Source organism: Cephus cinctus, unplaced genomic scaffold (assembly GCF_000341935.2).
Source record: "Cephus cinctus unplaced genomic scaffold, Ccin1 Ccin1_scaffold0048, whole genome shotgun sequence".
NCBI classification, from domain to species: Eukaryota; Metazoa; Arthropoda; class Insecta; order Hymenoptera; family Cephidae; genus Cephus; species Cephus cinctus.
The window spans coordinates 230,881-244,702 of record NW_014332793.1 but is presented as its reverse complement, the minus strand read 5'-3'; the positions used below and the strand labels follow the sequence as shown (position 1 = coordinate 244,702).

The following is a 13,822-nucleotide window of genomic DNA, read 5'->3' as shown; positions in this document are numbered from 1 at the left end:
CTCCCGCCAGTCCCCCATAAAACTGACAAGGGTGGTTGGGAATACATTAAAGCACTGCAGAAGCACAGAACGAGATAAGAGTGAAAAAGTCAGACAGGAAGATCCAAGCTAAGGGTCGATAGATAAGCGAATTATCGAACAGATGTTTTATCGAATGTATTAAATAACTAATTTGTCAAAAAGATGGAAGCAGGAGATTCGAAAAATTAAACCGTGTAAAATCTCTAAATAATTCCATTGATTCTCCCCCAGCAAGTGTCCTGAGGCCCTGAAACACAAACGGTAACTAATTGGCCTGATTGGTGGAGGAAATTAAGTATCCTTTGCCTATGACCCGTCGATCTACCTATATACAGTAGCAATCAGTATTAACGACGAGTACCAGTTTATTGGGAGGTTCATGGATCGATACATTGAGATTTATGGCAGCGGAGCAGGGAATCCCAAGAGAGACTCCAGGAACGACCGAAGTTCATCAGTTCGGAAGTAACCCCCCCCCCCCCCGAGCTTTGTCAATTTTAATGTTGTCAATCAAAGGCAAATCTTATTTTATCTCGCCCTTGATAACACACCGTGATAACAGAATCGTTATCAAAAGCTACCCCTTGCAGACATAAAAACCAAGTTCGTATTTATACACGCGAAAATGACAACAGTCGATTAACTTCATTCGCGTGATACCAAGAGCGAATGATAAAAAATTCGTCAAGTCCTCAAACGAAATAGGAAATTAGGTTAGAGTGTGAAATTGACAGTGTCTCTTCGACGGATCGTAATATTTATCAGTATAGAGATATACAGATATACAGTCGGTATAGCCATAAGTGGGTGGGAGTCGCACGAGGGGGTGTTGAAGTTCGACGTGATCGCATGGGATGTGGGTCACCGCAATGCCGGTGCGAGCGTTTCGCAAATCGCGCACGAGGATCGAGAAAACGTGAGTTCGATAAATCGACTACGTAATCAGTCGCAATGTTTCCCGGAGTCCCAGACATTCCGCCAGGTGATTTGAGAATCCGGGGTGAGGTCTGAATTCTTAGGAGGTTACGTATCAACCGAGTGGGTTAGGTTGGGTCAGGGTCAAGGACGCACGTGTTACCACGTTCCAGTGTAGCAGGCAGGTCCTGTAACAAATCGCAGTGAACTAGTAAGAGAAACGGCTATTACGTAGGCAGTGACCCTTGTTCCATGAGGGTTGTCTTCGTGGACCCCGTGACCTTTGCCCTTCCGGAGTATGGATATGCTGTAGAAGGGATACGGATCTTTATCGGTCTCGCCATGCTGTGCGAAGGATGTGGGTCGCCGCAATGCCGTCTCCTCGCGTTCCAGGTTCGCGAGGAGCGTGTGTAGCAAGGTCGTGACCTCCGGGAACCCTGACCCTTGTCTTCCAGGTGGACGGGGACCCACCGGTACCGGCAGTTGAGTCCTTATACCTTTTGGGTCCGTTGGGACCAGCTCTGATGAACGTGACGCAAACTCTGCATCAGCGACGACCTGGGTCCACCTGGTCCAGGCAGCTGCGTGCCTGAGCCTTCACTTTCAGGATTTCTCGTGCTGAACGTGGAATCAGACGAATCTTTGGATTATGACGATACGAAGTAGACACACCGGATGGTTCATAAACATTTAATGACCCGGTGAACTTTGAACCGGATGTCCTACGTGGTACAGATGATTTTTCCTGGGAAAAGATGGGGGTCCATCATGTGGAAATAGGACCTAGAGCAATGCCGTATCGAACCTCGTATAGTCTGTACGCAGTACAGGTACAAAGGAGGAATGCAAGGGAGGTATAACGAAGCTTTACCAGAGTCGGGTTAACCTTTGAGCCAGCAACCTCAGACCTGACATTCGTGTTCCTCGTCTTGCAAAGTGCTGATGCAGCGTGGGGTCTACTGACTTCCTGGTTATAGGTGGCTATGGAAAGTTGTTGGGGTGCCGAGGACGATGGGCGACATGCGAAGTGCATCGATTTTCCTATCGAGGGACATAATGAAGGGAGGAAAAGAAATGCAAGGGAAACCCTGACGTGCATCGGGACTGGTCCGACCTTGACCGATCTGCATTTACGTAAATTGTTTATTCCGAGATAAACTGCAGTGGCTGCACGTGAACGTCGAAAATGCTAAACGACGACTCGATGCAATGATATCCTCATGCAGGTTCATGATAACGATGAAATTATATGAGAAATTTGTAAGGACGATGATTATGGAAATTTCATATGGCAATTGACCCCTCATAAGAGAAGCGAAGAGGGAATAAAAAGTTCGATGACGCAAGTGCACTTGATAATCGCCATAAAACTGCCTTGTTTAATCGATTTGCTAAAGCAGTCATTGCTGACGTTACCATTAGGGGTTGCAGGCTGTAATGTAAGAGGGTGGTTTTGGATTGGGGGTTGACTGAATGGACAAGCTCGAGAAAGTATCTGGGTTATCCTCTTGGTTGCTGGAATAGCATCCATGCCAAATTGGGGCTGATTTAGCAGCCGTGAATAATTCCCAAGAGTCACGATACGAATTGCGAAAACTGACTGTCGAAGAGTTCGGGAAGCGAATGGGTTCGCTTGTGAACCAGGCTTAAGGCTATGTAACTCATGTTACGTACCGTACAGAGCAAATGGTAGCAGTTGTTCAGGAACTCGTCTCCAGGGTTGCCCCCGGGCATACGTTATTTTATACGAAATTTTATTCCATAATTGCTTCTTTTTATTTCATGACTTTTCAACCTTTCCACTTGGATATAAAATTAATTTTCGAAAAAAATTTTTATACATGTCTCAACCCCCTTTTTACGTTGCTACTTACCTAACCTGATGTCTTTGGATTCCAATATTTTTATTTTTTTTTTTTTTTTGCAAATTTGCCCACCTTTAACCGAGGCTATTACTAAATCAAGGCACTTATGCCATACATTCAGTTTCAGCAAACTCTTTTGACCTACATGCAGGAGAGGGTGTGGGAATTTCACTTCTACGTAGCCGACGGCTGGCCGGAAGTCGCTCCAATCTGTTTACACTTTCCCGGAATGACGCTATCCGTAAGTAACAAAATACAATTCGAAATAAACTCGTGTCCTACGTATTTATGAGATTCCGAAAGAAGCATAACCTTTTATCGTATCCTGACTAATGGTTCAAAATATTCGATCCGGTCCCGAGCGCCCCTTAATAGAACAGTCTTAACGGGATGACCTTAATATAAATATTGAAAGAGGATTTTGATCTTCGAGATAGACGTTACGAAGATAACCTAATCATATTTAAATTTTTCATGAGAACCATTAAAAATGAGTCAGCCCATATACAACAAAAGGAATGACAGATAAATTTGATCCGCGAGAAGCACCGGGTATAGAATTGCACATAGGGGTGAATAAAATATATGAGAACTAGATGGAAATATACATTCGACAGGTAGAATAAATTTTCTCTCGAGATATCGCACGGCCATTTCGTTAAAAATTGTCCAAATGCAAAAAGTCCAGTAGTTGGTATCCCCGAGACATTTAAGTCAAGGACCACGAAAGGATTCGAAAATCAACCGATCGATCCTTCCAAGATGAAAGTGCCTGTATAATGATACCTTCGTCACTATAATTAATCTTTTAATTAGAGAGTGATTAATTAACGGCAAACAGAACAAAAGCGAACCCTTGTCTTACCAAATGTAGAAACGTTCCTATTCGATCCACCGTAAGGATCAGGCGTTTTCAGCATCTTTGGTCCACACTCGTGAATTTACTTTCCTAACGCGTAAACGTTTGAGAATCGTAATCGAGATTAGGATCGTTGCTAATATTCCTAGTTGTAGGTTAGCCGAAGGAGAACGATGCCAAAGATGGGCATTACTTTCCTAACGCGTAAACGTTTGAGAATCGTAATCGAGATTAGGATCGTTGCTAATATTCCTAGTTGTAGGTTAGCCGAAGGAGAACGATGCCAAAGATGGGCATTTATACCCAAAGCACGTTCTCTGCCCAAGAGAGAGAGAGAGAGAGAGAGAGAGCGCGAAGAGGAAGAGGAGACTTAGAGTAGGTTGTGTCCCAAATCTCTATCTGGCCCTACGCCAGTTTCTCTCGAGCCTTCGTCTCCCTTTGCTCCTCATCCTGCTCTCTACCCCTCGATCCCCCATCAACCTCGTAATCCTACTCTGGCAATTTCCTTCTGCTCTTCCGTTAATTACTATTACACGAGATTAATCAAGCGGACCTGGTACACACCTTCGTCCGACCCTTAGATAAAGCCAGATAAGCTTTAGGGACATTCGAAAAGAAGCCAAAGTGTCTTCCGTCAGTCTAGGGACACCGCGGGACCGTTAAACGACGGCGTCAGCATAGTAATCCAACCTAGCCCAACCCTAACTTAGCTCTAAACACGTCTTCTTAACAGTATCAAGTGTCAAATTAATAATCCGCCGAAGAATTTTCCAGGTCCATCCATTCTAAGTGTCTTGTCTCTCTCTCTCCCTTACAGCCCCACGGATTGCAGTACGAGAGCGTGGGCGTCTTCTGTCCAGGTGATCGATTAGACCTGCTGCGTCTTCTGCGAGAGGAGGACGTACTTCTGGACTGGTCCAGGCCACTCTACATCAACTTCACCCACTGCGACATAGTCGACGAGCTGGTGAGGCTCTACAAGGACACGGGTACGGTCGAGCGGGTCCTGGGTGACATCTGGGCCTGCGAGGAGCCCGAGAAGACGATCCAGGTCGAGGACGACCTGCCGGCGAACCCGGATGTCCAGGTGGGACCGCTGAGCGCGGAGCACGCCGAAGGAATTCACGAGCTGTATCCGGCGAACGACATGGAGTGCCACGAGCTCTTCCTGAGACTGATCAGGACCCTACCGGCGGCTGGAGTCTTCGACAAGGGCAGTCTGGCCGCGTGGATGGTCCAGTCCTACTACGGGGCCATGTTCTCCATGCAGACGAAGCCGGAGTACCGAAGGAAAGGATACGGCACGAGATTAGCAAGGTAAACAGAGACTTGATCCACGTAATCGTCTTCCGGAAATTAATCGTCCCCCCTTTCACAGGTACCTTACCAAACGCGTAGCCGACAAGGGTTACAACCCCTTCGTCGTGATACGTCCAGAGAACGAGGCCAGTCAGAGCCTCTACAGGAAGTTAGGATTTAAGAAACTCTATCAGACGGTCCGAGCGACGTTCACGCCGTTCTCGTGGCAGGAACCGGAAGAGGAAGCCAGTTGCATCCTGAGGGATAACCTGGAGAACGCTGTCAGACAGCTCAAGGTCGAGCAGAGGGTCATCGAGGCGCTTAAGGTCAACGAGGACACCACCGTAACGGCTGACCTCGACAGCAAGGACGATAACGAGGGCGAAGACGCGATACGGGGTACCTCAGATTCGCCAGAAGACGCCGACGTGGTCGCTGAGAACGACGACGGGATCATCGCCGAGAATGGTCTTCAGGGTTACGGAAGGGAGGAGGAGAATCTCGAACCCATAGAGGAGCAACCGGAAGACAGGATAAACGGACTGGACTCGCCGGAGAAAGAGGCGACAAACGAGAGGGGAGTGGAGAGCTCACCGGAAGTCGAGGACAGCAACGAGGGCGACGGAGGAACGGAGACGAACGGCGGTGGGAATTAAGTTCAAATCACTATTAAACTATACCGACACAGGAGAAACACATTAATTAATTTATTAATTAATTAAACAACATTCGTTTAAATATCTGCTTGCTTGACACCCGCGACGGCAGCAGCGATACTCGAGGAAATTCCGAGGACAAAACAAAAATTAAAAGGTTAACACGAGGATGAGGTAGGAATAATTAAAAAAAAAAAATTATATTACACATATACACTTAAACACACAAACGCGGGCAGAGTACGAAAAAAATGGAGAAAAGCAAAGTTAAAAGAGATATGATATTTTAAGAAATCGTCAAACTCGAAAGGAACCACCACAGTCCCAAGTTAGCGCGCTGAATTCAAATGGGTCGGGAATTTTTAAATTCTATTTTTCTTCCCTATCTCCGCTATCCCTCGCTCGCGCCATCTTTCGCACCGTCAACTCTCTTCCGGTATCTCTGCGATCCACGTGACCCACGTCACTCTCTCCGCGTGCCTAGTTCCTCATATCATATTTTTAAAGCGTCGCCAAGTACGTTGCTTAGGACCAAGAGAGGACGTGCGTCCCGCGCCATTGGCTATCGAGAAGTAAGGCCAAGCGGAAACGCAAGCGCGTGTCGAACGGATCCGAGTGATTTCCCAATGGCGTGGGAAGTCGCTGAAAGGTGAACGCGTAGATTTTACAATCAAACTGAATCCGCTGTAGCAAACATTACATGTTCTTCGTAAAATTTCATTGTCACGAAATTCCATCACGATCCACGAATTACAGGAGCATTTTATTAGCGAATAAATATCCCATGATGCAGCTCGATATTATTGTCATCGTATTAGCATACGCGTCGATACGAATTTTTATAATTCAGTACGGACGATTAAGCAAACTGTGATTTATTGTTTTGCTGCGAAATACGTAGAGAGGAAAATGAATTTACGAACTTCTCGCGCCAACCTGGGACACGCTAATACCGTACTATGTAAGAGGCTATATCGTCATGTCGGTTGGGACGTATAAGACTTAACCTCAAAATTCAAAAGAACCTTATTTCCCTGCACGCGAACCCTGGTCGTGCCTCGTCACGATACGAGGATTAATAGAAGAAAAGGTTGAGATTATTTGAACAGAGCTTCCCTTCTGGTCGCGTCGATATCGTTATCGAGCTGTACCACCGCAGGCACAGCGAGCGAAGGGAGAGACGTGAAAAAAAATTATTTCTTGCTATACCAGTGGACCGATAGAAAAATTTAGTTCCACGATGAATTTCAGGTTAGGATAACAATCACGAAGTTCTTGAATCAGTATCTCCTTGTATCGGAGGATCGATTAAGGAGACGTACTAAATTAATAATATCGAACGGTCGTGACTTGACGATTAAAATTTCGTTCGATTGTTTCACTGACACCCTGTATAATTCGTTATCGGTTGTTTGTAGAATTGATATTGATAAGACGTTATCGGGTTGATGGATTTCTTTTTTTAAATTATTATTACACGGTATCGATTATACGAGGAATCGGCATGATGATATATGACGCAGGATTAACGATAATAATAACATTAATAATGACAAGAATAGTATTAATAATATTATTAATGAATATTAATTACCGCGCAAAGGGAGCCTGGACGGCCCGACTCGTATCGCCGACTCTCAATTTAGATTCTAGATAGGTATACTACGTATATAATTTTTTCTACGTTTCTTAGCGATATAACCCGATCGTCGGGACACGTGAACGGGAACTTGAAGGTATATCGGGAACTTCACGGGATTGAGTCGGGCCCCGAAGAAGGGCTCCACGAAGGCCGCCCAGTCCCTCTTTATTTTTTATTTTTAACGTTCGGGGGCCAGCTGTGATACTTTACCCAATCCACTAAAATGCTCTGGTCGAGTAACGAATTCTAGTCTAGGGAATGATGGGTCGTTACCTGAAAGAGAGGAGGAAGAAAGAAATAAATAAAAATAGAGTACCCTCGAGAATTTTGTTCTTGAAGCGACAAGCAAGCTTGTCGTTTTAAAATGAAAAATTGGCGAGAAAAAGTTCGAGGAAGAACGAGGATCTGGCGATTACGAGAAACTCAAAAAAAATTCTCCGTGTACCTCGTGTCAATTAAATGATAATTAATGCACCAAGCGCAGGCCGCTTGAAGGCGGGCCGAGTCTTTTTTTTTCTTTTTTTCTTTTGAAAGTTTTGAAGGATTTCAAGAAGAAAAGGAAAAAATTACAGTCCAGTTACGAAATGCGCGACTCGCTAATGTCAACTGTGGAAGCTCCTTGTAGTAAGGATTACTCGCGTGACGATGCATATGTGTATGTATGGTATACCTATGTACGTAGCGACTAAGTACGTAAGAGAGTTTTTCGTAATTACCGGGACGCGCGCAACGCATTCTCTCCGTCGCAGTCGTTTAAACGGAAAGCGTTGCGAAGCTGGCTTTAAGGGAGGACAAAAACTCGAGACTCTCCAGACTGTTTTCGCTTAGGCTTTTTAAATCGCGCGGGCGAATTAACAATGGCGAACTTGAATCAATAGAAGCGCCATAATGAATTTTTGGGATTGTCAAAGATTCCGATAGATACGACACACAGATTACACGTATAACTTAATAGAAAAAAAAAGAAAAAAAACAACACATAATTTACTCACAGACAAAGACACAAAAACGTAAAGAAAAGGCGCTCCCGCTCTTATATATTTAAATATACTATATTCTCCTTACGCACAAGATGGCGTCGATCGTCAAATTCGAACGGCGAAATTTTCACGAATTATCTAATCTCGCTTCCAGTTAACGGTTTTTCGAAATTTTCCCACTTGCGACACCCTCCGTTCGTCAATGATGACGAAAATTGACTCTGGCTTGGTGGAGGGTGATTATAGCCGTTGAAACTCTTGCAACGGAGAGACGAGAATGATAAGCGTGACACGAGAGCAACAACGAACCTAAGAAGTAATTGAAAATTCTCTCCCAGCCTTTAGCTAGTCGACTAGCCTTAGCGCTGAACACTGACTTTTCGTCTCGCGATTAGGCCTAAAAACTGTCTAAACGATAATTGGACACATTAATTCCAACGACACTTATGTAAATAATTATCCACTTTCTGTCCAGCCTCTATTTCTCTCTTTTCGCTGTTCCTCGATCCACTTTACTTCCACTACTTAAGCCCGAGCACGTTGCATCTCACAGGCAACACTAAAATCCCTGGATTCACATGAAAAAGAAAAAAAAAAAAAATTCAAACAATGGTTTCACTGACGAACGAATAAAACCAACTATGCCACAAGTATCCACTGACAGAGTTGAAAGGCTGTTTGTCAAACGGAATTCTTCATTTCTTCGAGGCGTCGTTTACGTGTTTGTCAACGGTAAAAAAGAAGTTTTACATAACGCAACGCAGGACACATACTTCTGTTTGACAAACGTCCTTGATCATTGTAATTTCGATTCCCACTTTATTATCCTAAAAGACTTACAATTAGATGGTAGTCCCTTAGCTGTAATTATATAAAGTATATCAAACCTTCATGGGACTGTGGTCAGTCGAAATCTTTTTATACATTGTTTTTTTTTGTATAATACATATTACGAAATTTGTATACTTTATTGATGGTAAAAGACGCATGACAAAAAGGCATAAAGAGAATCAATTTTTTATAAATACTTATATCTATCACCTTCCATCCACCATGAAAAGTATATTTGAGAAAGTTGTTGGTATGAAAGAAAAATAAAAGCAAAATAAATTCACCACTTGCCACAGTACAAACAGTGCAGGAACGGAGTCCGTGAGTAATTTAGACAGTTATTTTTGTAAATTCTAAGGTCCAACGTCAATCCAGTATCGTGATGATATCCATACGGTTCAGTTTATCCTGTAAAATAACCAAACTAGATTAGAAGTGTAATCCATCAACCGTCATACCAGCAGTACAGCACAACATGGCGTCATCGCACAATAACGCTCCATATAGCTTACATATGCACAATAACAACTGCTTTCAATTACTTTAAATTACAGTACCGCGTAGAGATAACAATTTCCAAAAGATCCGCGTTACGAATGTTATCGATAACGTAAATAAAAACGAAAATCCCAACGACTCTCAACAGCTGATTACATACCCGAGGACGGCTAGCGAACCACTGGCCATAATGGAGGCTGTTTCGGGCATTTTCGCAAAGCTTCGTGTGTTCTCGTAAAGAAAAAGCATAGCCCGCGGTTCAATCGTATTCATTCATGAGGTTGTGAAACTTGAATTTCATTAGTACCGAGTGAAGTATCGGCATCGTGTGCCGGCATATCGCCACGAGAAAAAATGGGCCGAGAAAATAAAAATATAACGGTAAGTCAAAATTTTTTAAAAATGAGAAAAATATATTTACCGAATTAGTAAGTGTCTATTAATAAAGAATGAATAATATATTTCCGTCAAACCGTTACCCACAACGAAATGCGATAAAAAAGCCATTATTAGTGGCATTATCAACTGTCGTAATCAGTACAGCTGTATATACATTACGGCACGAGTAATGGCAAAATTCTCTCGTGATAGGAATCCAAGATTGAAAACACCATGACAAGTCAAAAATTGATATAGCAATCTACCCGCCTTAAATGAACCGTTCAAATAAATGTTTATAGATGGCGTTGACGAGACAAGTTTACACAATGAAAAATCAACTGAGTCACAGTACGCAAAGACTAACAAAAGATACAGTTGTATATATCCTCGTCGTTCTTGAAATACATACTAAAAATTACGAATACTGCGAATGCGAGTTTCGCGAACGATTTCGAGACACAACAAAGACGTAATTTCCCGAAAGGGCACTTTCACAATTTCGCACTGTCTCACAGCAGTAAACGGAATATCGTCCAAGGTACGTGATTGTCGGCCAAGCGAAACAGAGAGAATCAAGTGTATAAATGAATAAACGCATAAACGCAATATGAAGCGTGCATCTTACGTCAAGTGAGAGCAGACAAAGAGCTCTGAGAGTGACTACAAACGTTCAGTACGGATGCCGAATCGACTCTGAAGCCGAGAAGCCGCAGGTGCCTACCGCTGCGCCGTGCGCGGCGTGCACTAGACATCGGTTGCGCTCGGGGCGCATCGGGAGAGCTCGGAGCGTTCCGTGAGGTATGGTGGGGGGCCCAGTGTATCCGTGACGTCACATAATTAGAGTAAATACAAAGTAGTCTTGATGGGACAGCGGCGTGCGCCGCACCGTGAGTCGCTGGTCCGCGCGCTTCAAACCTATATCGCTCTTACACACGTTTGCCCGCGTATCACCGTGTACAAGTAACGCGTTATGTACCTTCAGTGTATGTGTGCTAAAAAATCCTAGATGAATGTGAAGACAGTGAGTGACACTTAGGAACAAAAAAAATGGATAAGATAGAGGTGAGCAGAAAACATTCGTCTAATTGTTACGTGCGTTCCGTGTGTTTTTATTTTTTTTTAATTTTCCCAATGTTTTTTTTCCCCTTTGTTTTTTCCGCCTTAGTTTTTCCCAACAATTAAATTAGTCGATTCTTTATTTTTCTTTTACCTTACCACAAACTTACTTTATTATGGTACACCATTGACAGCGTGATCCGAGTTATGATACAGTGAAAATTATCGTGTAGTTGGACATCTGGCAAGAAATTACATTGTGTGTTTTCAACGAGCGATACCATTAAACGGACTGGTTACTGTCTCTGTCTCTTCGTCGTCCCGTGTTTCTCTCTATCTATCAATATTCTGTCTCATTCTGTTTATCTTCATTTCTCTTTCTGTCTCTCTCGCTCTCTCCCTATCCCCACCAACGACCGACTGTCTATCTCTTTCTCTTTCTTCTCTCTATACACACTCTGTGATCCCTTTGCCACCTTCTCTATCTCTCTCTCTCTCTCTCTTTCTCGCAGTTGGTGAGGTATTTATAGATGTGCCTTAACCCGATTTAACATTACCTCGACTGCCATTGTCCTAACAGCGGCTTAATGAGAAGAGACAGTTTTTCAATCGACCAGACGAGATCGGCGGACGACTGGAAAAAATATAAGAAAAAAAAGAAAAAAGAGTAACGACCACAAATCGTAACGTATCCGAAAGTGAGAATCGATAAGTGGGACCTTTCTAATCGTTCTTATCGCTCGTCCGAGAGTGAGGGTTTTTGAGAATTTGAAATCCCGTGTAAACAATAAATTGCGGTTGGGAACGAGCATTGTTATTATTACAAAAGATATTGCATATTAATTATTATTATTATTTTCTTTAATTATGTTTATTGCGCGTTAATTGAATTTTCTCCCTCCTACCTCTACCTCCGCCACCTCCTCGCCTACCTCCACCAATAACATCTCGACAAACCTTTGCCGGGACCCACCTTACGAATAAGCGGTTGTCGGTTGCGTGTGTATCGATACGAGAGAAAGAAAAATTCCGTTTCAACAGAAATCCGCGTATTCTCGTGTTCGGCTTCTAAATTTAATCGGAGCTCAGTGTTCCAGTTTAGCGCAAGAAATAAAAATATTATTCGCAGCCTTCTGCCAGGACACCGTACGTACACCACCGGCCCCCCCCCCCCTCAATTTTACCCTCTTCACCCATTCCATGGTGACGGTCCATATTTTTTTGTTCTCCCGAAGGGGTGGTGGTAAAACTTATCTCTTGTTTGCTTTATTTTTATTTTTCCATCATTTGCACAACGCGTAAGTACGTGAATCCGTATCCGTACACTCTCACACGGAAACTCGAACTTTGAAACGTGCAGAAAACTCGCTAAAATCAAAGTACCACTTGTAATATTGAATTTACAAATGGAGGACGTTCATTAATCGCGCAGCCACGTCGAAACGCAAACAAATTGAAAGTATATATAACATTCGAAACTGTAATCGATAAAAGTCTAGGCGCGTTGAGTCACGCACGGAAAAAAGAAAAATTATAATCGTCGAGTTATAAATTTTTTCTAATTCCCGTCCCGCTGCCCCCTCGCCCCCCAGCGTCTGGAATTCCCTCCCCCCTCACCCCCAAGACAGAAGAATCGTTAATTTCGTCTTTGGCCGTTGACCGTTTCTACGAAAAATATCGAGGGGAACCTCCTCGCATCTTTGTAACTATTTTCACGAGTAAACACGCTGGATGCCACACACACCGTGGCCGCCAATCGCAGTCGTTCGCGTTCCCCCCACTTGAGCGTATAACAAGCTACCCCCACCACGAGGCACACGGCATTACTTTAGCCTCCCCTCCCCGCCCCTCCGTCATCCTCTATACGAATAGTCTACCGTCTCTCTCGCTCTCTCTCTCTCCCTCTTCGAATTCATTTCGCATCGACTAGAAAACACGAACTTCTGCTTACATTTGTTATTATAATCTCGATGAAGGCTCGACATGCACACAAACAATTTACAGACCGTATCCGCGCGGACTGTGTGCGTTATTATTTCCAACTATGGCGATACGCACGTACACGCGCTCGCTTTGTAATATTCGTTCGCCCGTTCTCTACGGCATTCGTATATTATACACCCACACACGGACCAGGCAAGCCTATCTTATTATTCCAACGAAATTTTGTTCGAAATTATCCAATAATCGTTTGCGTATTCGACTCGTCCGTATATGCATAATTGTGCTTTTCGGTTGGTGTAGATCCTTTTTTTTTCACTGCGCATGCGCCGACCTACCACAGTCGTAGGACTCGGGCTGCCATGGGACTCGTATACGTACGATCGTAGCTGACGTGTCAGTGCTTGTATTGTATCTATATACGTTTTAACGTACAATCGACAAATCATTATCGAAAATATCTTTATCGCGTAGAGGACTTTACGAGAATTTGACAGCGTTGAGATTCGAAAAATATATTTTGACAAATACGTTTTATACGTGTTTCTTTTTTTAAATATATTGTCTTTGTTTTTTTTTTCACTCTCGTTTTTTACGTATCGCTCTCTACTTCCCTCACCCGTGTTTACGATGCTAACGGTATTAAAACCGGAAGTGGACTCGAGCCGATTGTCGTCTTAATCGAATTCACTTTTGGAGCTTCGCCGATGAGTCCCGTAGTCCCTCTTCCCTCCATGGTCTCTCGTATTACTTGCCGCGAGAAGAAAAATGTCGGAAGTGATAAGGAAAAATGGAAAAAAAAATAAAACGAGCGTCATCCCGAGACAATGAGAAGATGAGACCGGTACCTCCTTCCCTCTTCTCCCCCCCCCCCCCCC

General features: G+C 43.7%; 3 protein-coding genes across 15 annotated transcripts in view; 2 read left to right on the top strand and 1 right to left on the bottom strand.

Annotated features, from left to right (window-relative positions):
* Nucleotides 1–8,890, top strand: part of LOC107268276 — a 12,320-nt gene extending 3,430 nt beyond the window's left edge. For 3 of the 5 annotated variants that reach the window (XM_025085724.1, XM_025085720.1, XM_025085718.1), the window contains 3 exons: nucleotides 2,923–3,042; nucleotides 4,478–4,977; nucleotides 5,039–8,890. In XM_025085724.1, coding sequence (XP_024941492.1) covers nucleotides 2,923–3,042; nucleotides 4,478–4,977; nucleotides 5,039–5,615 — 1,197 coding nt within the window. In that variant the 3' untranslated portion in view covers nucleotides 5,616–8,890. The remainder of the gene's footprint in view (nucleotides 1–2,922; nucleotides 3,043–4,477; nucleotides 4,978–5,038) is intronic. The other 2 variants (XM_025085726.1, XM_025085728.1) reach the window with 1 other exon arrangement.
* The window catches only part of LOC107268288 (transmembrane protein 230), a 21,188-nt gene extending 9,914 nt beyond the window's left edge, over nucleotides 1–11,274 (bottom strand). Inside the window, exons 1-2 of one of the 8 annotated variants that reach the window (XM_025085756.1) lie at nucleotides 11,174–11,274; nucleotides 9,353–9,476 (exon numbers count right to left, since the gene is read on the bottom strand). The gene's annotated coding sequence lies outside the window, so the exon portion shown is untranslated. Of the gene's footprint in view, nucleotides 1–1,167; nucleotides 1,555–9,352; nucleotides 9,477–9,580; nucleotides 9,869–10,572; nucleotides 10,703–11,173 lie in introns of those variants that run through there. The other 7 variants (XM_015740978.2, XM_025085747.1, XM_015740945.2 and 4 more) reach the window with 7 other exon arrangements.
* The window catches only part of LOC107268245 (AT-rich interactive domain-containing protein 5B), an 87,841-nt gene continuing 83,858 nt past the window's right edge, over nucleotides 9,840–13,822 (top strand). Inside the window, exon 1 of one of the 2 annotated variants that reach the window (XM_015740837.2) lies at nucleotides 9,840–9,947. In XM_015740837.2, coding sequence (XP_015596323.1) covers nucleotides 9,921–9,947 — 27 coding nt within the window. In that variant the 5' untranslated portion in view covers nucleotides 9,840–9,920. Of the gene's footprint in view, nucleotides 9,948–10,822; nucleotides 11,010–13,822 lie in introns of those variants that run through there. The other variant, XM_015740846.2, reaches the window with a different exon arrangement.